The sequence below is a fragment of the Myodes glareolus genome, chromosome 8, assembly GCF_982192425.1.
Source record: "Myodes glareolus chromosome 8, mMyoGla1.1, whole genome shotgun sequence".
NCBI lineage: Eukaryota > Metazoa > Chordata > Mammalia > Rodentia > Cricetidae > Myodes > Myodes glareolus.
Genome location: NC_142033.1, coordinates 14,193,844 through 14,218,711, shown reverse-complemented (window position 1 = coordinate 14,218,711; position 24,868 = coordinate 14,193,844). Strand labels below are relative to the sequence as shown.

At 46.6% G+C, this 24,868-nt stretch overlaps 1 protein-coding gene across 8 annotated transcripts in view; it reads left to right on the top strand.

Moving 5' to 3' along the window:
* Septin11 (septin 11) overlaps positions 1–24,868 on the top strand; it is an 83,706-nt gene that overhangs the window by 45,185 nt on the left and 13,653 nt on the right. For all 8 annotated transcript variants that reach the window (XR_015738532.1, XR_015738533.1, XM_087908861.1 and 5 more), the window contains exons 3-7: positions 6,717–6,912; positions 13,098–13,284; positions 16,079–16,240; positions 20,216–20,312; positions 21,132–21,300. Coding sequence is in view for 6 of the 8 variants with exons in the window: in XM_087908861.1 (XP_087764987.1) it covers positions 6,717–6,912; positions 13,098–13,284; positions 16,079–16,240; positions 20,216–20,312; positions 21,132–21,300 (811 nt within the window). In the remaining 2 variants the exon portion in view is untranslated. The remainder of the gene's footprint in view (positions 1–6,716; positions 6,913–13,097; positions 13,285–16,078; positions 16,241–20,215; positions 20,313–21,131; positions 21,301–24,868) is intronic.

Here is a 24,868-nt window from a genome sequence, read left to right as displayed (position 1 = left end):
TTTTAAACCGCGGATAAGAGAATGGCAGGAAAGATGTGGTCAAAGCAGCCACCTCATGTGTCTCTTTTTCTCCCTACGTGGAATGATACAGGAGAATTGTCTGTATTCTGTCAATCATATTTTAATAAAACGCTGATTGGCCAGGCAGGCAATATAGGTGGAAAAACCAGACAGGAAGTAGAGGTGATGCAATGAGAACAGGAGTATTCTGGAAAGCAGAAAGTCATTCCTTCACTCCTGTGCAGATCACTGAAGAGGCAGTATGTAACTTGCCCCGCTGAGAAAGGTACGGAGCCATGTGCTAAAGTAGATAAGGATAATGGGGTAACATAAGTTATAAAAACTAATAAGTAGCCAGAGCTAATGGCCAATCAGTTTATAATCTTATGGAGTCCTGTGTATGATTTCTCTTTGGGGCATGCCGGCTGAGGGGTACCGGGTGGGACAGATACCCCAACAAGCCGGCCCTCATGTTACAGTGGAAGCCTTTTGATGTTGAATGAGGCCCTCGTGAACTATAGTTACTGCTGCAGAATGGCATAAGTGAGTTGTCTTTTGGTATGTGCTCTTTGCAGAGGAGAGCAGTTCTTTGTTGGTGTAGCAATTTGCTGGTTTTGTATTGAAAAAGTGTGCTAGATTATAATTCTGAGCCAATTGCTATTCTGACTTCCCGACCAAGCCTTCCCAAAGCCCTTTCCAAAATGGTTCCCTGAATTGATCTGAGAGTGGCGCCACGCCTCCTGCACTGGAATGGGAGCTGTCTTGTGGGATCTGACTTGCTATAGGGCAGGATCTAATGGGGCACGCACACAGTGGCTTAGCAGTCGACCTCTCCCGGTAGAGCACAGTTTTGATGCAGATTGGATTTCCTTATGTTAATGCTGTCCTGTGAGGTTGGAAAGCACTTGCCATGTCACCTGTCCTGAGGACATAGTAATGCCCTGTTTCATACATGGGCAGTTTGCTTCAGTTCAGAGCCCCTGGATGAGCTTGGTGCATAATGTGGGCTTTCGTGATTCCAATGTGTCTCTGAGATGGAGATGGAGGCAAGGAGCTCATGGGCCAGCTAGTCTGGCATGCACAGCCGGAAAACAGCAGAGACCCTGGTCCACACAAAGTGGAAAGACCAAGGCTTTCACACATGGGTGTGTGTACACACACACACACACACACACACACACACAGAGAGAGAGAGAGAGAGAGAGAGAGAGAGAGAGAGAGAGAGAGAGAGAACACAGCTGCCTCCTGGGATGAGACTATGTGGTCAGAACATACATACTGTCTACTTCTTGATCTTGCTTGTTTCTGGGAGCCTTTTTGTTTTTGCTTGCTTTTCCTCCCAGCAGTCTGGCTTCCAGCAGTTACCAGCTTAACAACGGCAGGAAGGAACAAACCATCCCCTGACACAGATCACTGGACATCACAGATTTTTCTGAGTGTGGTGTCACATGCCCAGCCTGGCTGGGAGTGGAGGTCCATCTACTCCAAACCACAAGTGGTTCCCTAAGGAAAGCAAGGCTTTACCAGAAGGGAGAGGGGTGTGGGGCCCCACACCCTGGACAGATAAGGACCGCTCACAGGTGACAGGTGTTTTGATTTACACAAAGGATCATGCTGTTTACATGCTTTAATTTTTTTTCACACCATAGTAAATCTGGATATGCTTCCAAGATGGAGTGTGATCCTTCAGGTTTGGCTGTGGTTTGAGTCTGTCCTCCAAGAGTTCATATGCTGGGGACCTAGGTATCAGTACTGAGACATTGCAGGACCTTTAGGAATGGGTCGTCTGTGACAGGCACTTAGGCTTTGCCTTCAGAAGGGAGAGAGTGGTTCTCCTGGGTCTCTGTGCCTGACCTTCTGAGAGGGCATAATAGGTTTGTTTGTTTGTTTGTTTTTTTATTCTGGCCATTCCTCAGCCTCTGGCTTTCTGTCTGGCCATGAGCTCTCTAATATGTATTCCATATTGTATGTGTGTCCATGTTGTCATGCCATTTGCCATTATTTAGATCCTCATTAGCACCAAATTGAAGCTGGCACCATGCCTTCAGACCTCCACAAATGTGAGCTAAACAGACGTTCTAGAAAATTGTTCTGTCTCAGACCTTTTATTATAGTAATAGAAACCGACTGATACCGGAACAGACACCGGATGCCACCTTATACACAACCACGTTGCATTACACAGATTAACAGAAATGGGTTAATTTAAGATATAAGAGCTAGCCAACAAGAAGCATGAGCTAATAGGCCAAGCAGTGTTGCAGTACAGTTTCTGTGTGATTATTTTGGGTCTGGGTGGCTGGGAAGTGAACAAGAGGCCCGCAATTACAGGGTCCTGTCCCTAGTAGATTATCTGTTAATCAATCAGGTAGCACTTTGAATGTAATGGCCCCCCATAGCCTCATAGGGAATGGCACTATTAGAAGGTGGGGCCTTGTTGGAGAAAGTGTATCACTGTGGGGGTGGGTTTTGAGGTCTTCTATGCTCAAGCTATGCCTAGTTCAGTTCATTTCCTGTTGCCTATGGATCAGCTCTCAACTCCTTCTCCAGCACCAGGCCTACTTGTGTGACACCATGTCCCACCATGATAATGGACTGAACCTTTAAACTATAAACCAGCCCCACTTAAATGTTTTCCTTTAAAAGAGTTGCTGTGGTCAGGGTGTCTCTTCACAGCAATTAAAAACCCTAACTAAGACAATGAGCATAAAAGCAAAACACTGACACATCAAATAAAAATAAATCTTTTTTTATAAAGGAGGGAAAAAAAGACCTGGTTTTGCTTCAAGGTACAGCCAGGGCTTTGCATTTAGAATTTAGACTGAAGGTTCAAAAGCCAGTGCATTGAAAATCTCCCCTGTGTCAGGCATGGTGGTGTGGGCCTCTAAGCCTTATGCTTGGGAGGCAGAGGCATGAGATTGCAAGTCTGAGGCTTACCTGTGCTATATAGTGAGTTCAAAACCAGCCTAGGCTACAAAGCAAGACCTTGTCAAAACAAGAGATAACACATGCCTTGGGTCCCAGCTCTCTGGGAGGCAAAGGTCTGCGGATCTACGGATCTACAGATCTACGAAGGCCAGCCAGGGCTACACCATGAAACCCTGTCTCAAAAACATGAGACAACAAAAGACATCTGACAATTAGCTAAGAGATGGTGCACTTGTGGAGCCTGAACAAGACCCCAGGACAACAAAAGACAAACTCCTCTTGGTTCTGTGACTCTTGCTGCTGCCGCTTTCCACTGACTGCTCTTGGTGAACCAACCTTGGTTAGTGTTGCTGTGTCTAATTACAACCCTAAAAGTGCAGAGAGATCACAGACCTAGGAAGCCAAACACTTGGAAATTTAGAGGAAAGTGGTTTTTGCAACCAGCTGATTAACTCTGTGCTATAAGTAGGGTCCAGAAAGCTAATTGTTCACAATTTCCACCTTAATGTAGACGATCACTCAATAGCCATATCTTTTTAAAAAGATAATGGCAGGCATCCCCAAGTCGCACGAGTGGAAGTCATCCTCAGCTAGTAAAAGGAGAGAGTAATTGCAGTCTCAGGTAGAATCCTTGCCTTGTAAGTGGAAGTTTTATTGCTGCCCTCAGGGAAATGTGAGAGAAAAGTAGGTCTCTCTATGACAACCTTTGACATGGTGGAAACTTCTGGGTTGGGGGCCCTGCTTGCCTCTTTGCTGGTGTCCTGCAGGGACAGTTTTCAGGGACCCAAACAGTCCCTGTGCGACTCGTGCATGGTGGCGTGGGCACTGCCACCAACAGGCTGCTGGCACAGTCTGAGTCTCTTAAGGGGAGAATGCTCCTTCTTATCTGTGTCTATCACACAATTTTGTTTTGCTCACGGCTAATTTGTGAGGATGGGAATTATGGCCATGCGCTTGGGAAGGGCCACTCATGAAGAAGCAGATTGGCTTATTTTTTTTTATACTGGTGTGTGTGTGTGTGTGTGTGTGTGTGTGTGTGTGTGTGTGTTGCTATGCACGAGAAAATGCATTTTCAGCAAAGTAAGAAAGACCCAACTTAGTCTCAGATACTCTCCGACCAGACGCAGAGCCATCTGGAGCGACATCCAGGCAATAACCGAGGTGCTAGCTGTCAACAGTTTGTTGTTGCTCACCCTGCCATCCCCACCCCTATACTCATTAGGATGCTGAGTACTCAAACACCAGCTTTATAACTCAGTGTCTGGTATTTGCCCTTCTGTATCAACCAGTTCTCATCTCCGTGAGTTCGTAGCCTTCCCTCCCTTGTCATCTCGGCCTGTTTACTTCCCTTGCCGTGACAGTGTGCTGACTGTCTCTTCTTGAGAAGCGCTCTACTTGGATGACTCTCCTGTGCAGCACTGTAGCCGCCAGGCTTCTGCGGTTGCCTTTGGGTCAGAGGCCAAGACGTCGTCCTGTTTTCTGTGGCAACTCACGAGGTCACAGGGGAGAAGGTGTGGTCTTGCTCAGGAGAGCAGTGTGACTGCGGCAGGGACTTCGAAATATAGTCCCCTAGCACACCCTTAGCAATGTCCGGTTGGTATTTGGTTACGTTCTAGACCAGATTCTAAGATATGAGAGAACACGGTATCAGCCTAGTTCATTGTTATATTCCTGGAGCTTGGCACAGAGCTGAGTACATAGTAGGCACTGGAAAAGTACTGGCTGGCTGAGGGCTGATGAGGGAGGAAATTCTATCCGTCAGGGACGCACTGGGGAAGGTTACAGGGTAAGGAAAATGCACTCGAGCAACTTTTTATTGAAGAAAGGAATCAATGCTAAGTGGCAAGCCACATCAGGCTGTGCCCGTCAGAAAAGGCCCAAACCAGAAAGCTCCATCCCGCTTTATTTTACATTGTGTGGAGAAGCAAAGATTGCAACAATGTAAAAACTCTCATTGCTCAGTTTTGTCCATATTGTGAAAGAGTTGCCTTAAGGCTATGGATTCTAGAATTTCTCCTTTCCCCGTGGGCTTTCACCATCTGAAAAACGACTCTGGCTTTCCTTCAGGAGAGGGACTGCAGGAAGGGTTGCCAGGTCAGGGTTAGGGATTGCTGGGGGGCTGATAGATGCTGTCTAAGAGGACATTCTGATGACTGCATTGAAAAGGTGTATTTTATGACTAGTGCTTCTTGATTGCTCCCTCCTCCTTGTGCTAATCATGTCAGTACCCACCCTGCCTGCAGCGCTCAGTTCCTTATCCCATAGCTCCGAGACTGAATAGATGAACTGAAGTTGAGAGATTTTGCATGGTCCTAAGCTGGAAGTTTAGAATCCTCCGTTCATCCTGGCTTCACATTTGGCTCTTGCTGCCTGGTGCAGTTTTGGTGCCCTTCCCTCTGCTTTGTGCCTATGAGGAGCCCGGCACGCAGCCTTGACTTGAAATAGCATTGTAAATCAATAAAGCGGTTGCTTTAAGTCATGCTTAAAATAGCATCACAACTGTGGCCATGAAATCTGTAAACTAAGTATTTGTTATCTTGATTTCAGCTCAGTAGAGGGGAGGGGAGTGGGTGGGGAGAGCAGAGAAATTGACAAAGATGCCGAGCCATAGCTAGAACAGATAATCAGAATAACTATAAATACTAGGACTATAGACACTAGGTTCAAACTCTGGCTCAGCCACGTTACGCTGTGACTTTAAGCAAGATATTCGGAGCCTTAGTGCTTTGTCTGCCAATGCAGGAAACTTCAGTGCCTAGATGGTGGGGGAACAGGGTCTATAAATGAGGGACTGTGTGGGACCTCCTGTCTTGGGCCTGGCACAAAGCAACAACTTAGCAACTTTGGTGATTATTGTTATCAAAGAGTTGTTTTGAAGCATATACATTTTTTAAACATTAAATCCACTAATGTATCTTCCCTTGATATAATCTTTTCAGGTTGATTCAGGAGAAAAAGAGAAAGTTTTTATCCTTGTGGTATACAAAGTGGCCATAGGCAGACTTACAGGTATTGGGCGCCATATGTAGTATGTGGGGCTGGCTTGTTGGGGTATCTGTCCTGCCCAGTACCCCACAGCAGGCAGGCCCCAAAGAAAATCACGCACAAGACTCCATAAGATTATAAACGGATTGGCTCATTAGGTCAGGCTTCTTGTTAACTCTTATAACTTATATTAACCCATTATTCTCATCTATGTTAGCCATAATGGCTCCGTACCTTTCTCAGCTGGGCAAGTTACATGCTGCCTCTTTGGTGGTCTGCGCAGGAATGGCTGAGGAACTTCTCTGCTTCCCAGAATTCTTCTGTTCTCATTGCATCACTTCTACTTCCTGTCTGGTTTTCCGCCTATACTGCCTGCCTGGCCAATCAGCGTTTATTAAAATATGATTGACAGAATACAGACAATTCTCCCACATCACTATCTAGTGTTAAAAATATCCTTTTTTCCAACCCAGGGCCTCATGTGTGCCAGGCAGGTCTGCCACTAAGCTGTATCCCTAGCCATTTCTTTTTACTTTTTATTCTGAGGCAGTCTCGCGAAGTTGTTCACCGTGTAACCCTCCTATCACAGCCTCCTGTGTTATTGGGATAGGAAGTCTGCACCATCAGGCCCGGCTACTAGAAAATATCCTGATCTGTGACTTCAAGCCCTCTTCTGCTGAATAGTTTATGGATTTATCCCATAGATCATCCATGGAAAGAACTGTGGGAGTCACAGTGGAATTTCCAGGAATATTGCCCTCCCTGTCTAATCCAGTTTTGGTTTCCCTTTTGTGGTTATGTAGGTGAGACGGGTATTGGCAAATCCACGTTGATGGACACTTTATTCAACACCAAGTTTGAAAGTGACCCCGCTACTCACAACGAGCCAGGTGTCCGGTTAAAAGCCAGAAGTTACGAACTTCAGGAAAGCAACGTACGGCTGAAGCTAACCATTGTCGACACGGTGGGATTTGGAGACCAGATTAATAAAGATGACAGGTATGTCTTAAGATTTTTGTAGCTGTAGAAATGAGTCAGGAGACAGGCAGCTCAAGGAAACTCCTTCTCAAGGAAGGTTCATCCCAGATACATTCAGAGGCCTAGAAGAAGACCCTGGTTGAAGAATTACCAAATAGTGTCTGAATAACAACTGGAAGTCAGGGAGTTGAGCCTAATGAGGAATTTGGATCAATTGAACGAATTAAAATTTCCTCTATACAGAGAGGATTACCTAACTTAGGTGGTTTATATGACAAATTCCTGTGTATATATGGGAAAACAACTCTTAATAAAGAAATAAAATATTTAAAAGCATTTGGCACAGTGTTTGCACTCAGGTAGAGGTTGCTCAATACTGGTGGATTCTGTGTGGTCCTAAAATCTGGCCCTGACTCATCACATAAACTTGAAGCTATATTGTAAAATACTGCAGCGAGTTTTTAGTCTGGGAAACACCAGCCCATTTGTAAAGCCACATCAATGTGTGTCTTCCCCATGAGTGGCTCTTTGCCTCTCTTTGAGGGAAGCTGTTAATTCTTAAAGCTTGCCAGAGAGCAATGATGTGTATGTTAACTGTCCTCACGGCCACATCCTCGCCAGTGACCTGGTCTCCATCTTCACTTGAGATGTTTGTTTAAAATGTTCTACTTGTTCTCAAACTGTGATCTGAACCTTTGGTCCATAACCCTCTGCTTTAGTTTCCTGTGAAATGGGTTTCCTTGCAGGTTGGCCAAACCAAATAGAGAAAACCTCATTTCTACCACCATGGCTATGGCAGCCTTATAATTTATAGAAAACCACGAGACCAGGGCCAGGCCATGTAGATACATGGTCTTGGGGGGGGGGGGGGGCGTAACTAACACGGGTATTCTGCCTCAGGATGCCTCCCCTGTCTCCATCAGTAGCAGACTGCCTGCATTCTCAGTGTGGAGGCCTCTAGACCTTCCGGAGTTATGCTTTCCAAAAAGTGATTTAAGAAGGCCAAAACACATCTCGGGCCCAAAGATGATTCTAGACAAATCTTTGGATAGTGACGGCACTTTAGGTCTTTCTCGCCCCTTTTGGATAGTGATGGCATTTTAGGGCTATCTCACCCCTTTTGGATAGTGATGGCATTGTAGGGCTATCTTGCCCCTTTTGGGTAGTGATGGCGTTATAGGGCTGTCTCATTCCTTTTCGAGTTCAGCAGTTGTGGGATGTTTTGCTTGTAAAATGTGTCTGTGACAGAGTTTTAAAAAATCCTTCCCTCAGAATGGTGTGTGTGTTTCTGTGGATGTATTCTGTAAAGTGGAGTTTGAAATCTTTTTGTGTAGGAATGCGGGTCATCTAGATACATTGTAACAGTATCCAGTAGACGTAAGTATGCAGTTCCTGACAGAAATGTGCATTCATTCTTTAGCTGAGCAATGTGGTCTGTTTTATCTGCAGAGTACTTTAAACACTCGCAGTAGACATTGTTCTGTGCTAAAGTGCGCAACTGTTACTTTAGTGAAAAAGACTTGGTTTGCATATGGTCAAAGTAGGGCCATCTGTACTGCCCTGAGGAAGGGACAGCCAGGCTCTTTCTGACCTCCCTCTGACTTTCAGCGCCTAGACGTGGTGGTGGGGAGGTTGTGTCTGAAATCCATTTTAATGTGAAGTACAACACGTGAGGAGAAAATCCTGGGGACCAGGAGAAGGGCACACTTGCATTATGGGAGTTGGAGGAAGAGGCAGGTGCATTGTGGGAGCTGGAGACAGAGCCAGTGTCTGTTCCCTGCACTGTATAGGACCATGCGCAGTGGAAAACCTTGGCTCTTTGTGGGATAGATTTCGTCTGGGAATTGGGGAATCTCGTGTTTATGTGTTCCCTGGCTGGATTCTTGTCGGGGTTCCCACAGAACTGAGCACCAGCCTCCGTCTAACATCTGCAGAAGGACCATGGCTTTTCCAGCTTGCAGTCACTGCCTCAGCACCACCCCTGGTTTTTCTTTTGCCTCACCCTAACCGAGACTTCCCCTCAGACTGGTTTTCACTGGCCAGCAACAAGCTGCCGAACAGCTAAGCTAGCACCAGGCAGATCCTCATATCTGCATCTGGAGTCCTCTTTAAGAAATGAGCTGACTCATTTGGGTCAAATAATAGTTTCCAAGGAGACTCTGAAGACAGGAAGTGTGATTTTTAACCTAACCTAGATACCAATTATTTTTTCCTATTTAATTTCTTGACAACTCTTGCATAACCTCTTTGAATGACTTTTGAAGCTCTAGACCCAAGCCTCAAAAGGTATTGTTGACAATTGACTATAAACCTAAATGGCTTATCTAAAAACAGTTGCTGGCCAGTCTCTTTCCAGCAGAATATTGGAAGTGGGATGTGCATTTTTGTGTCAGTGTGTAACCGTATAGGAAGGGATGCACTTTCTCAAAACCAGGCTTATCTTTTTTTCTGTTAAGCAAGCTTTTCTGCCATAGATTCAGGACCTCAGGAATGTCCCAGTGTGTTTATAGACTTGGGACGTGTCGGCATTCTTGAACATTATCTGCCCCTGCCCTGGCTAGCTAGAAGGAGGCAGGAAGAGGGGTCTGGGAGGATTTCCTGTTTTGTTTAAGTCTTGTTTAAGGACTTCTTGCCCTGGCTGTCTGTACTCATGAGGGGAGGGGGTGTGGAGAGGCAAGAGCCAGCGAAGTCATGCTCCCTAACTAGAACCAGACTAGTTTGCCCCACCTTTGGGAGGTGCCATGAACTGTAAGGTACCTGCCTGGAAAGTGGACAGTCCAGCCCACCGAGAGAATCCCCGTCTCCACCATAGTTAGGAAACAGCAGTGAAGTGCTGTGTTTGCTCTTCCTATTCAAGTTTCTAGTCAGCTTCCTGGTAGAGGCACCCAGAGGTAAGGAAAACGGTCTTTGGTTAACAGATAGCAAGAGAAGAGGGAAAACATGGTCACACGTTAATCATGGGGAGTGGGGTCAAATAACCATTGGCCATGTTGCAAGAATGATCATAGAAAAAAAAAATCTGCAGAGAACAGCTTTCCCCTGCGATTCGAGGGCGAACACATCTCATCTCACTGTGTTCTCATGGCTAGAAGCGTATGCTCAGAATGCACAGTGGTAAGGGATGGCCCCTGAGAAGGAGATTATGTTCAGTATAGCAACCCCTTTGTTCTTGCTCCTACCTCCTGCTCACGTGATAGGGCTGCAATCCAGACGGTGGACTGGGCCACACAGAACTAGACAGGTGTCCTTTCTATAGCGATGGAGACCAACAAAGGGCACTTAGGTTCCTCCGTATCTTTCTGTGAGCGCAGAGAAGTGGAAGGGGGTTGAGACACAGTGGGCTGCTTGTTTCGAGGAGACTGGGGAGAGAGCAGACCACGGGCTGGCCTGTTTCCCCAGAGGAAACTCTTCATTGTCTCATTCCCATAATGAAACTTTAGCCTAAGGAAATTGTTCTCCGAGAGCTCAGTGGCTTTTGTTTGTTTATAATGATATCATTTCCTCTCTCCTAGCCTTCTTTTTGGTTTTTTTCTCCCTCCTGCTTGCTTTAAAAAACCTCCTGGCATGTTCCTTTTATTGATTGGACATTTAGCTAGTGATGTTGGTGGGGACCAGTTATATTTCACAGTCTAGGCCTTCACTCCTGTGTGCTAGCTGGAGATTTCATCCTTGGCTGGGAAGGAAAGGGGCTGCATGTTGGACTCCAGGTTCTGGCACCCACAAGCGGACAGTGACAAGCGGGGAGGAAAGGCTCCTATGGGGCGTAGAAGAGAAGAGCCATCGGAAAGATTCGATAGGCAGCTGGGTGCAGGGATCTAAACCTCAGCGGAAAGACTGGGCTTCTCGGTCAGAATAAATGTGGTTTTCCAGGGTAACCGCAGAGGAAGAGAGGGTAAAGGGCTGGCAGGAATTTGGTAGAAGCAGCAAAGGAGGCCTAAGGGATAAGAGAGCAAAGGATTCCCAGCTCTCCAAACAATCTCCACCATGCTCCCACCCCACTCTACCCCAGCGTGGAGGCACGTCAAGACCAGAGGCAATTACAAAGGGGAATTAGTAGAAAGCAGAAACAAGCTTGGAACTGCTCCTGAGACAAGGCAGGGACCGCCCAGACTCAGAAACAAGGAAGCAAGGACACATTGGGAATGTATTCTTCTTGGCGGGATAAGGGGGTGCTGAGAGGAACAGCCTGCCCCAGTGTTAGGAAACCCTGCGGCTCAGCCCCCAGACATGATGGGTGACCTCCTGGGCTGTCCACTTCCCCACAGGGTGGGGCTCAGTACTAGGGAAGTGGGTGCTGAAAAGGGTATGGAGTTCTTGGGGCGCTTTCTCTTCCCCTCTCCTTTAAAAAAATAAAACTCCAACCACTTTCCTTGGATTTACTGCATTCTGGGTTTACTTGTTTTATCTTTTTAAAGACAGGGTCTCTTATAGCCCAGGCTTGCCTGGAATTTGCGTAGCTGAGGCTGGCCTTGAACTCTTGGTCTTCCTTCATCTGCCTCCTGGTACTAGGATTAGAAGTGTGCACCAGTATCTACTCAAGCTATTATTTTGGTTCCTGACTTGTTTACGGGGAAAGTGAAGCACAGAAAGATTTAGGGACTGGTCCAAAGCCACGGGGCTGGTGACTATGATGCTGGCTTTTGGGCGCAGGCACTTTGACCTGAATCCATGATTCTCTTACACAACTACCTGAAAATGTCATCGAATGTGGGTATTGTTATGTAATTTGTACCTATATCTCAAAATTGAGAAACTAAAGATTCTCGTTATCAATCGCTATCCTTTACATTAGAGTTTTGCAATTCTTATTTTAATTGATGAGGCATAGTCTACCTTTTTTTTAAACCTGTAGAGAGACTGTTTACATTCTGCCAGTGGATTATGATCGAATCATTAAAGAAGGAACACAGTGAACAGTTGTTTAGTGGCTTAGGTGTAGGAATGCATACATGTGGCCCGGGCACTCTGGGAAACTAAGGCAGGAATGCCACAAGTTTGAGCAGAGGCTAGCCTGGGCAACATAGCAAGTCAATATTTTGCCTCCATACACCTAAACAAGGGGCTGTGGAGATGGCTCGTTCAATATAAGTGCTCACTATGCAAGCATGAGGACCTGAGTTCACCTGAAATACAGACCAAAAAAAGCCAGTAAGAGACCCTGTCCCAAAAAAGAAAGAGAATGGCTCTTGAGGAGCAGTGCCTGAAGTTGCCCTCTAACGTATACATGCGCGCGCGCACACACACACACACACACACACATATTACACACACAGACCGACAGACATACACCCTTCCACTCTCCTTAGGTGGGACATCTGCTTCATCCCACTGTAAGGTTTTGTAGTGTCCTGTCGGAGCGTCCAGTTTAATTTATGGGTCTGGGATCTGGGTGTTGAAAGACTTATTTTCCTACTACTGAATTGTTCTTGCAAACCTATAGCAGAAAGTAAGTCTGGAGAGAAGTAATGCCTTGCGTTCCTAACAGATCTATGCCTTTGCTGCTAAAACGGAGTCCCTCTGATTGGTTCCCTTAGAGACTGAAAGGGTTAATGGACTTCCCCACAATAACAGACTTGCTGCTTACTTTCTGAAGAATGTGTTCCTGATAGGCTGTTGGCGATTTTCATGGCCAGTTAATAGACGCGTCCATAGTCGTCCAAGACAGAGTTGGCTGTGACTTGGTGTGGAGGGACGGGGAACACAGTCATGGTCAGAGGACAGAATCTTAAATCACAGTTGCCCACGCTCGTCAGTGTCTTGATGAACTTTCGGGAATGCAGAGAGTTCAGCCTGCTCCTCTCTGGAGGGGATGTGCAGAGGGCCAGAGGAGAGCTGGGGTCAGCGATGTCCTATTCTGGAGTCGCAGGCTGGTGTCTTTCCCTGCACCAATGCCAGGCAGGCATTAGAAGCTGTCAGAATCACTTTATTAAGATGGGTTGTTTTAGAGGGTTGAGCTAAAGGACCTTGCGAGCGGAGGCATGAGGCACGTGAGGACGGATGTCTAGGACGGCACAGTACAATGGCCGTGTGCTGCTGGAACACAGAAAGAGAAGGCAGGAAGGGAGTCGAGGCAGGAAGTCAAGAACTTGGGTCCTGGCTCTTAGGGCAGAGTGAGTCACCCATAATGTTTCCCAGAAGACCGTTTGCTCCAACCTGCAAATTTTTTGAGACTAAAAAAATTGAAAAACTGCTCTTCTGCATTCTAGCTACAAGCCGATAGTGGAATATATTGATGCCCAGTTTGAGGCCTACTTGCAAGAGGAATTGAAAATTAAACGTTCTCTCTTCAACTACCATGACACGAGGATTCACGCCTGCCTTTACTTCATCGCCCCCACGGGCCACTCCCTGAAGTCCCTGGACCTGGTCACCATGAAGAAGCTAGACAGCAAGGTACGGGATGCAGTTCTATCCACTCTGGCGCTGTTTCTCTAAGGAGCCAGGTTATTTTCTGGAATGCATGTAGCTGGGCTTTGTTAACGCTTTCTTTTTTCCTAAATTACAGAGATAGAGGTTGTCCGAATGAGATGAGTGCCTAAAAACCTCTTCTGAGTGTTGATCAAGAGAAGTCAAAACCAGCACACGGCACTACCCTTGGTTCTTAGACAGGGACTGGGATATAAGCGTGGCATTTGTTTGCCCTCCTGGAGGCCTATAAAGCCCTGGCTATAATTTGAATTTAGAGTGATATCAGATTTTAATGTTTTGCCTGCTGGAGGACACTCAGCCTTCTAGATTTTCAACTGCACTCGTCTCAAAAGAAAATAAAGTCTGTGTTTCGTTTTTGGCCCTGGGCCTGGCATGTTTGTAGCCTCTGTTTTTACAGCTCTTGAAGGAAGGGGGCCCGTCGGCGTGATATAATCTGATGTCCAATTTTATAATTAATTTAGTTTTCTGTTTTGAAATAAGCAGAAAACATGATGTTCTGAAATGGGTGATACAAGGGCATCAGGAACAACCACAAACTAAGCTGTGGTACTTTCCCCGAGACTCTGAGCCCCTCTGGCACTCAGTGGAGATTCTCACTGGATGATCAAAGCCCTAAGATGTGTTTTTGGCTGTACCCATCCCCCCCTCCACACACACACACCAAAAAACCCCCCCAAAACCAAAAAAAACTATTAAATGGATTATTTCTCTGCAGAGAACTAAGACATAGAGAGAATGTTCAGTAATTGACCTGTCCCCAAGCTCCCTTCTGAACCAGCCAGGCTCTTTGGGCTTCCAGCAGTCACCGGCATGGTGCTCTACAGAAAGATGCTCTACTGGCCTTAAAGTATTGTATTATTATTATTATTATTATTATTACCGCCACCACCATCCCCACCGGACTCTGCAAGGATAGCAGGCTTTCTTCCTCATCCCTTTCAATCCTCTGGACTCTAGTTCCTGGGGGTTTTACCTTGTCCTGCCTTGGTAGTGGCAGATCCCATATGGGGAGGGCTGCTCCCCTTCTGCCTGGTGCTTGGAAACCGGCAGGCCCTTCTGCTCTCTAAGCATCCATTTGTTAGAGACATTCTGAAGAAAGGAGGGGATGTAGCTTTCTGTCTGAGAGTTGAAAGGAAAAGGGAGAAACCAGAGGCCGAACAAACACAAACAAACCAAAGAGTCCAACCGCTAAGCAGATTCAACTTTCAGACAACTCAGTATGATATTATCGGGATCTGGGTGCCTTCTTTCAATGCTGATTAATTCAGTTTCATTTAAAAAGGTCAAGGGAAGAGTTAATCAGTTATCATTCTAGAAGATTGTAGTTGCCTGCTCATGTAGTGGTTGGGTGTCTCTATTTACCCTGGTCAGTTTGGCCAAGAAAGCCATGTTTTGTGTGTGTTTTTGCATCTCGGTCTGAAGTGTGTGCACAGGTAGTCAGTAAGCTGTACCCCTCGGGTTCTGATCAAGCCTTTGTCTGCTGTCAGGGATGCTCCCCTCCTCTGGAGGAAGCCCAAGCACATGGCGTTTGGGAGGATGCGAGAGAGAGAAATTGAAGACAGACTTCAGCACATCTCTCGTCTGGTTTGTCAGGAGTTTCTGATTTGGCTCCTGAAAAAGGAAAAGGCAAAAAATTCAAATGTGACTGAAAGACCAAGGGCTCCTAAACTGGGCCGAGAGTCTAGTCTAGACAGCTGTCCGTAGCATTCTCTAAAACCCCTGCGCCTACGAGAGAGAGGGAGAAAGTTCATCTTTAACCATGAATTTAAAAAAAAAAAAATGTCATTTCTGTTGTCCCAGCTCTCAGGAGGTGGGGACAGGAGAATCAGAGTCCCAACCAACCTGGGCCTGGAGTGGGTTTGCCGCCGGCTACATGAGACCCTCTCTCAATGGGGTTGGGGAGTAGGAAATAACGTCCCACCTTGGGGCTTTGTGCCTGCATTCCCAGGTGTCCTGGCTCTTACCCTGGGACCGTCTGTCATTAATGTTAAACTGTAAATGCTCCCCTGTGTGTAACTGAGACTGAGAGTGAGCCTTGCTGCTTTTGAGTCAGGGTCCCACATAGCCCATGCCAGCCTCAGACTTCCTGTGTAGCTGAGGACAGCCTGGAATGCTTCACCCTCCAGACTCTGCCTCCTTAGCGCTGGCATTTGATGTGTGTGCCACCACGCTCAGGTGAGCCTTGCTTTTGATCCTGGATGAAAAAGTCATTTGATTAAAAACTGACTTTCAAAAGAATTAACTCTGAGTTTGGAAATTTTAAAAATATGTAATTTAAAAATATTTTATTTATTATTATTTTATTTTTGGTTTAATACTTAAATCCCCCAAATTCCAGAAAGGAACGGGGGTCCTGCATAGCACCGATGATGCTCTGCTTTAGCATTGCTGCCTGGGTAGCCACAAACCACGCCCCCGAAAGGAGTAGTTGTTTATTCACAGAGTGACCTGGCTCCCTCGTTGTCACTGTTGTCATATGTTGTCCTATGTTGTCATAGAGTAAAAGCACTTCCTTTTACCCTGTAAAGAGGGAGGCGGTGCAGGAGAGGAAATTGCAAGTGTCAGTGTGAGATGCAAGGATGGCAGTGTTCAGAGGGCGAGCCAAGATGATCCTGTGTCTGCATCTCACTTCTCATGGGTGTCTGGTCGCCAACATCACCTGCATTGTACAGTGGTGCCCTCTAGCTTCTTTTGTTCCTGTGTCTAGTTTTCCTTATTGCAGCAGGATTGTGTGAACGAAGACATGCTTGCTTTGCAGGTGAACATCATTCCAATAATTGCAAAAGCGGACACCATTGCCAAGAACGAATTGCACAAATTCAAGAGCAAGATCATGAGTGAACTCGTCAGCAACGGAGTCCAGATTTATCAGTTCCCCACAGATGAGGAAACGGTGGCCGAGATTAACGCAACGATGAGCGTGAGTCCTCAGTCAAATGGGGAGTGGAGGGAGGCCTTCCAGAATGCGTGTGTGTGGCAGCATCGCAGAGGGGCTGGAAAAGCCTGCGCTGGGGTCTTCAGTGGGACTCTAGCCCTGCTGTGGCTGCGAGTCATTTAACTAGCCAGTGCCTCAGTTTCCCCAGCTGTCAAGTAGGAAAGAGAGTCAGGATTGTTTTAGCTTTCTGCCCACCGCTGATTTCCACGGGGAGTCTTCTAGGAATGTGACAGTAGCCCGGGACCTCATACCAAGCTGCTTGAAGGAAGGAGCCCTTGCTCTGTCCATGTTGACAGAGATATGGCTGCCTTCCTTTATCTCAGTACTGCTCTCCCCTCTGAGCTGTTTCCCTGAATCTGCAGGTAAACGGGAAGGTAAGGGGATACTGTCCACAGCACAGGTAGCTATCAGGAGATAAAGGTGTTAGCTCACTGGCAGGTCTCCTCTAGCCCAGCTGGGCCTCAGACTCAAAGTATAGCCAAGGCTGACTTCACACTTTTGATCCTCCTGCCTCAGCCTCTTGAATGCTAGGGCATAAATCACCTTGACTGGATCAGTTGCCTTTTTCCCTCAACCATAATTTATTTACCTATTTTGGGGAGTCATAAGGGCTTTTCTTTTTAAATTAATTTTTAGTGTACAGAAGTCTTGGTTTTCAAAAGCATGTTATTGTACTTTGCTCATGCTAACTAACGCCTACGTGGAGAGCCAAGGAAGCCCTGAGTGAGTGTGTAAGGAGCTACTGAAGTCCTGACAGAATATGTACTGTTGACTTGGGACAATATTAAAGAGAGCTGAGGCTCAGAGGGGTAGCTAAGCCTTTCTCTAGTCTGAGTGTAAATGTTGACAGTGTGAATAAGTGCAAGTGTATGCTCACAATTAATTAGTGTGTACAAAGACTAGCAACTGCAGTGTCTTCCTGAGGTTCACTGCTCACTACAGAGACGTCCTGCTGAGGCTAGCCAACCCTGCCCCTGTGCTGTACATAATCAGCTGGATGGGGTTCTAGGCGTGGTAGAGTAGTAAGTATCATGCACGCTCCATTAGTGTGCATAGCCTACCTGACCTTGGTGTTTCTGTGTACGTGCCTGTGTCTGTCCTTTCTTAATTCTTTCATTGCCTCAGTTAGGACAATTCATGTTGAATACCTACCAACTTTGTAGTTTTTTTCCTTCCCTCAAAGTCCCCCTTTGCTTTCATGTCACACACATATGCACACACATACACATTTGTGTCTAGGGTCCCATACAAAAAGAAACATGAGATGTTTTGTTTGTTTCTTTCTTCTCTCTTGCTACACACTCCTCTCCCTTTAAGTCTATTTTCCCCCATTTATAGGCTCCTTCCTGTAGAATGAGGGGCCTTGCTTGTTGGGGGTTTTTCTGTCCTGCCCCCCCCCCCAGCTGTTTAGTCCCAGAGAAAAATCACACTGAGATCTCTATAAGTTATAAAGCTGATTGGCCCATTAGGTCTAGCCTCTTACTGGCTAACTCTCACATCTTGATTAACCCATTTTTCTGATCTATGTTAGCCATGTGGCTCAGTACCTTTTTCAGTGGGGCAGCTCACATCCTGCTGCTTCGGTTATTTGGGCAGGAGTGTGAGTAATCAACTTCCTCCTCCCCAGAATTCTCCTGCTCTCCTTGCATCATTTCCACTTCCTGTCTGTTTTTCCCGCCTATACCTCCTGCCTGGCCAATTGGCATTTATTTAAAACATGATTGACAGAATGCAGACAATTCTCTCGCACCACCTCCCCCTTTTTGTGGTACATACATGTGTTAGTTGTTAAATCTAGACTTGGCAGTTGCTCCTGTCACATTGAGTGGGCACTATTTCCTGGATTAATATGTCAGAACGTTATCTAGTAAGATCTTGACAGACTGTTTCTTCCTGACTGCTCAGTCCCAAATAATACACAGAAACTGTATTAATTGCAACACTGTTTGGCCAATGACTCAGGCATATTTCTAGCTAGCTCTTACATCTTGAATGAACTCATTTCTATTAATCTTTTTTTTGGCACGAGGCTGTGGCTTACTGGTAAGGATCCAGCATCTGTCTCCTTCAGCAACTACATGGTATCTCTCTTTCTCTACCTTCTTTTCTCTTCTATCTCTGCTTAGAATTCCCAACTTGCTTTGTGCTGCCCTGCCACAGGCCCAAGAATTCTGCTTCTTTATTCATTAACCAGTAAAAGCAACACATATACAGAAGGACTTCCCACACCAGCAAGCTCCCTTTCTCTTTACCTACAGGGACTACATTTTGGTTTCAGATTTGGGATTTGAGAAAAATAATGTGTTCTCCTTCCTATAGTGTGAGAGATTGATTAGGAAAAAATTTAAAGATTTATTTTATTTTTAGCTAAGGGTTGTTGACACACGCCTTTAATCCCAGCACTTGGGAGGCAGAGGTAGGCGAATCTCTGTAATTTTGAGGCCAGTCTGATCTATATAGCAAGTTTCAGGCCAACCAAGGCTACATAATTAGACCCTGTCTCAAAACAGAATTATTTTTAATTGTGTGGATGGGTGTATATCTTTATGTGAGTATATGCATTTGAGAGCGGAGGCTTTGGAGCTGAAGCGGTTGTGAGCCCTCGTCCTCCCAAATGGGTGCTGGGAGCAGAACTCTGGTCCTCAGTAGGAGCACTGCACTCAGTTGTAACTGCTGAGCCGTCTCAGGTACCCTGGACCAGGAAACTCAGATATCTTGTGCATTGCACTAAAGCCATGTGTGCAACCTGAGCTGTGGATGCTGCCAGATCCTGTGTGGAAGAAGATTCATCTTGAAAACCTCCTATCCCTTTTCCACAGTGGACAGGGAGCCGTAAATAATTCTCAGAGCAGCCACTTCAGATCTTCTTACTCCTGTGTGCTACTAGAAAACAGTTTTCTCCCCCACTGCCAGGATGGAGCCATAGCTACCAGATAACCCTATGTGGAAGAGTCCGTTGTCTTGGACACCGTATCATTTCTACCAGGAAGTAGAACAGCCATATTCAATAGCAATATAATGTAAGCTAGGCATAGTCCGTTTATACCTCACCAATGCAATGATTCCATGGCAGGCCTTTGGAGTCCGTTGTTTGCTTCTAATGACCCCAAGCCTCAGGTCAGAGTTCACATCCATCAGAAAGAATTGATCTGCATTTATCTGTCATGAAATTACAATCAAGGGGCAGATCATGCATTCGTCATTCCTAACATGCTTTAAAGTTTTTCAGTATGAAGACAGTTACCCAAGATAATTTTTCTTTACTTTCATAAAACCCTTCTGTCTCTTTTGTTAAAGATTTGGTTTGAGCTCAAGGCTATATGAAATGCAAATTCCTACCAATCAATAAATTTAATATTTAATGGGAAGATATTTTGCGTTGCTTTCATTTTTAAATTTAAGTGAGAATCAATAAAAAAAGTAAATGAAATTTAAAAGTAATCACCTTGATCTCACAAGCCATATATATTTCAAAAGATTTACTTACCTTTATTTTGTGTGTGTGGCATATGTACCACGTGCATGCAGTGCCCGTGGAGACCAGAAGAGGGCATCAGATCTTCTGGAACTGGAATTAGCCACCACGGTGTAGTTGCTGGGAACTGAACCTAGGTTTCGTGGAGGAGCGGCTAGTGCTCCTAACCACTAAGCCATCTTTCCAGTCCTCCACAAAAGCCATGTTTAAGTATCCCGTGGACACGGAATAGATGGCATGCAGCTCAAGCTCAAGTCGGTCCTCAAATCTAGTGTGTATGGGCTGGAGAGAATATACTTCATGAAGGGCATCTGCCTAGCTACAGGGTCCGTCTGTCTGTCCCCATTCCCCCCCCCCCGCCCCGCTTCATGTGACCACCTTTTCTCTACATAAAGAGGCCCCTCTCTAGCAGGGAGAGTGATGGGGTCAGAGGCTATGATTGGAGCTGCCGAGGATAACCGCTTGCCTCTTCTGTTGCCTGGCAGGTCCACCTCCCCTTTGCGGTGGTTGGCAGCACTGAAGAAGTGAAGATTGGCAACAAGATGGCCAAGGCCAGGCAGTACCCTTGGGGAGTGGTGCAGGGTATGTCTTGTCATGGGAACGGGGCTCTCACGTTAGTGCGTGTGATGGAGAAATGATGGCCACAGTCCTTCTCTAGCCGTGTTGTCTAAGGAGGTGTCCACTTGGCGCAGGCGGGAAGGAGTGGCACCATTTAGCCACCGTGGGTCTGAGGAAGAAAGAAATGGTCTTCAAGCAGGTAGACAGGCTAAGAAGCAACTGCAGGCCCTGAGCCTGAGGCGGCCCCTCAAGATGTTGGGCTGTGTGGGAAATTAGTAAAGAATCCTAAAGGATGAAAGAGTTCTTCCCAGGGAGTTTGAGCCAATAGCACCAGCAAAGTATCAGAAAGCTGGGAGAGAGCAAGTCTCCCAACAAGAGGGCTCTTGTTTCTTCCTGGTCACCGGGAAAGCTGTTTTCCAAGGAAATGTTATTTCAGCAAATGTTATTTCATATCGGGTGGCCGGGAATAGTGGTGGTATTTAAACACTGCCCTGCTGGGTTGGGGCAGCTTGGCATGGTGGTTAGGAATCTGACTTTGGAGCCACACGTTACCCCTATTGGGGAGTCAGCTGGCACCCCAGACCTCTGCATCTGCAAAGTGAGCCACAGTCTGCATGGTAGGATGGTCAGGGAGGTAAAGGAAAGATTTGGGGAGCCCCTCCCTCAGCACCCTCTTTCCACCATCGTGGTTAGTGCTTCATTGGGAATGCAGGGAGCGACCACCAGGGCACCTCTATGCCTCTGAGACCTCCGAGGGACAGTGACAACTCCTCCGGAGTGTCACTTCGGTTGTCGGTGACTTCGCTGTTGATGGCCTTCCTCCCCTTTGCTGGTTTCCTGTAGTGGAGAATGAAAACCACTGTGATTTCGTAAAGCTGAGAGAGATGCTGATCCGCGTGAACATGGAGGACTTGCGAGAGCAGACGCACACGCGTCACTATGAGTTGTACCGGCGCTGTAAGCTTGAGGAAATGGGCTTCAAGGACACCGACCCCGACAGCAAGCCCTTCAGGTAGGAGTGCACACAGCAGACAGGCGTCTCAGCTGTGCTGGGCGGTGGATCAGCGCACCCCGGAAAGGATTGTTGAGAATGAGGCTCTGGTACTACAGCGGCTTGGTAGGGAGGGATTAATAGCGCGAATCTTCAGGGGCTGTGATACCCACCTGTCATTAGCTCTGCTCAGTGAAGTGGGTGTTGTTGCTCGTTTACACGCGCTAACGTTTAAAGCACTCAAAATGTAAACAACCTGCCTAAAGTCCCGTAGTTAGGGAAAGGGGGTTGTTCTGAATTCTGGTTCCTGAGCCCAAAGCTCTTCATTATGTTTGTGGGGTGTAATGCCTGACCCACTCCCCCACATTCGCCACATTCATTTGTGCTGAACAGATCTCACTTCCTAAGGCCACTAGCTTTCAAATACTCTTTTTAAAAAAGAAAGTGTGCGTGTGTATGCGCGCATGTGTGTGTATGTGTGTGAACGTGTGTAAATGCGCACGCTCTTGCCAAAGAAGCCAGAAGAGGGTATCAGTTCCTCTGGTGCTGGAATTACAGGTGAGCAACTTGATGTGGGTTCTGGGCACCAAAGTCAGGTCCTCTGGAGGGGCAACCAGTGGCTTAACCACTGAGCCATTTCTCCAACCCTCAAGTTCTCTTGATTTTTTTTACACTGGTGTTCAGTTCTGACAGAGGGTCGGAAAGGAAAAGTCTTAGAGAGTTTATGTATTTCCGCGTCACAGATGGATGGACAGGGATGGGCAGACGAAGTGTGAGAGGAAAGAGAGGTGATCGGAGCTGGAGAAGTGGCTCAGTGGTTAGATTCTAGCACCCATAGCAAGGCTCCTGGCCGTCTGCAGCTTCAGTTCCGAGGGATTTGATGCTCTCTTCTGGCTTCTTTGGGCACCAGGCACACGTGTGGTGCATACATAAATTCAGACAAAACACCCCTACACATAAAAATAAATTTAAAAGCAAGCTAGGCTCAGCACCTAGCAACGGCCCACCTTCTGATAGAGCTTGCCATGGTGGGGAAAGATAGCTGGTTGGGTTGATTGGAGGAGCTGCTCTGAGTCACTGTGGAAGGTGCGGCTCAAGGCCAGGTTGCCACCTCCTGGTAGAGGAGGGGATCGTCCAGTCTGAGCCTGAGCAGATGGCCTAAGGGCGATCTCAGTTGAGCCAAGTGAGGTTTGTCTGGACCCTGAGCCTCTTCTGGTTAAAGCTGCTGTGCCTTTGAGCGACTTGTTTTCCACCTCTTGTGGCCACCACAAGGACACGCTCTAAAAATGTACGAGCCACAGAACTGATGGCCTCCAGTGCTGAGTGAAGCAGTCTCCAATCGTCTGAACGGCCCCTTTGCGGGAGGAGCTCTCTCTCGGAACCACTTTAGAGAAAGTTCAGTACTTTCTGGGCTGGTTCCCCACACAGTGAAACTGCACTCCCGTAAGCATGTCTGTGTTTGTGAGAACAAATGTAAATCTCATACAAAGGACTGGCTTCTAGCTGTCCGTCATGTAATCCGGTCCTGCAGGCTTGTGGACTGTCTTCAGCCAGGTAGGATGTGGTTCTGCGAAGGCGGGTGTAGCAGGTCTTTCTATGCTTGCAATGTTTTTGTTACCAGAAACCAAGTTCATAAAACCAAGCGCACTCGAGGGTTAGTAAGTCTGATGGAAAATGGCTTTTGTATAGTGTATTTGTTTCCATGTACAAAAGCGGAACAAAGAAACTTCTGTAAAGCTGAATGACGTGGCCAGGGCCAGACAGTGTGGAGGAACACGGCATCGGGGGCCTGAGTTCAAGTCTTGGCTCCTCTGCTCCTCATGTCTTACCCATCTGGGCCAGATCAGGGAGCAAAGCAGACTTAGCAAGAGGACTTTCTTTACTGATTCAGTTCTACGGACCATAGAGTCTCATCACCGTATCCAGTTCTGCTCATCCCATTGGGAAGCACCTTAGACCGTAATATAAATGAATGGGCATGTCTGCATTCCAGCCAGTAAAACCTTACTGGCAATGACAGTAAGCAGGTGGCTAAATCTGTTTCTGTAATCTGCCAATACCTGGACCAGGTCACCGCCTGGACTCCTTGCTGCTTAGGTTGTTAGAGGTCATTTGCCTCTCATTGTGTTAAAAAAAAAAAACATTCTGCACACCTGTGTTCTTTTAAGTGCTGGAATTTGAGAAATTAGAGGGTCTGGGATGCTACCTGTTCCTGCTAACGCCAGGAGAAGCCAGGTGGTCTGTCTGCCTTTCATCAAAAAGACCAGCCTTCCCTTCAAGATGGCCAGGGCTGCTTTCCTGCCTGTGCAGGCAAGCAGTCCATCCTTCTGTCCACCTGCCTCCCTGCCCCCCAGTCCCCCCACTGACTCTGTTGCTGGTATTTTTATTAAGGCAGCTCCTACGTGCCCAGGGTAAGGGCCTGCCTGGAGGAGGCCCAGCAGGGCTGCAGGCTACACCATCTTCCAGGCTTCAGACTTAGCTGATGACATTAGAGTTATGATCCCCACCTCCTTCCCCATTTGGTCCCATTTCTATAGGCCTTAAGTTTCTTTTTTGATGTTGAAATAGGAAAATGTTTATACCTATACATTATTACCAAGACTCAAATACAGTATAACCAAAACTCATATACATTATAACCAAGACCCATGTACATTATAACCAAGACTCATATACATTATAACCAAGACCTGTATCTAAAAAAAAACAAAGGTGAAAGTAAAGATTTTAAAGATAAATTCATTACCTCGGTAACTAGGACAGGGTTCTCCATTTAAAATGGAGATGGGTCCTCCTTGTATAGTCATCCACTCGCTCAGACGTCCTTCCTGCTGTGGGAAAGATCACCGCAGGGACCTGACTTTGGTCTGGTGTGAGTGAGTGTGAATTCCCTGTCTTGGTGGCACTGTGTTAGGAAGTCAGCCTCTCCCTTGGGACTCTTGGACCTGCAGCAGTTCCTAAGTCTTGGGGAAGTGTAACAAGGGGCGCAGAGCTAAAGACACAGAAACCACAGTTGATCTTTGACGGCACCATTCCCAGATGTTCTGGTTTTCCCTCCTTCCAATGTCAACATTTGATGTTTTCATGCACGTCAAGTCTACCTTGGACAAAGTGAGCGGAAAAAGGACCTGGTAACTGACTGACCTTGTCCAAGTTTAAACCTTTTACCACACCAGTGTCTTCTCAGATCTCACTGTGTAATCCTCACTGGCCTCTAACTTGCCGTATAGGCCAGACTGGACTCGAACTCACGGAAGCTCAACCTTCATCTACCTTCCTAGGGCTGGGATTGGAGGTTTGTGCCGCCAGGTCTGACCTTCTCAGGCATTTCCAGGTAAACTGAGATGCCTCCGTTGAGTTGCTCTCTAGAAGTCTTACTAGAAATAACAACAACAACAACAACAAACAAACAGAAAAAGAATTGCAGCAGAATCAGCTACTACAGTATCCATTTAGTAATTCAGTGCTGTTTCTTTTACAGCCAATAATTATTTCATTGATGTTAAAACCTTAACTCCCTACGCCTTTATATTTAGCTCAGATCTCTCAAGATGAAAACACTCCTGGATGTGCTTGGGAGCTCCCCTCC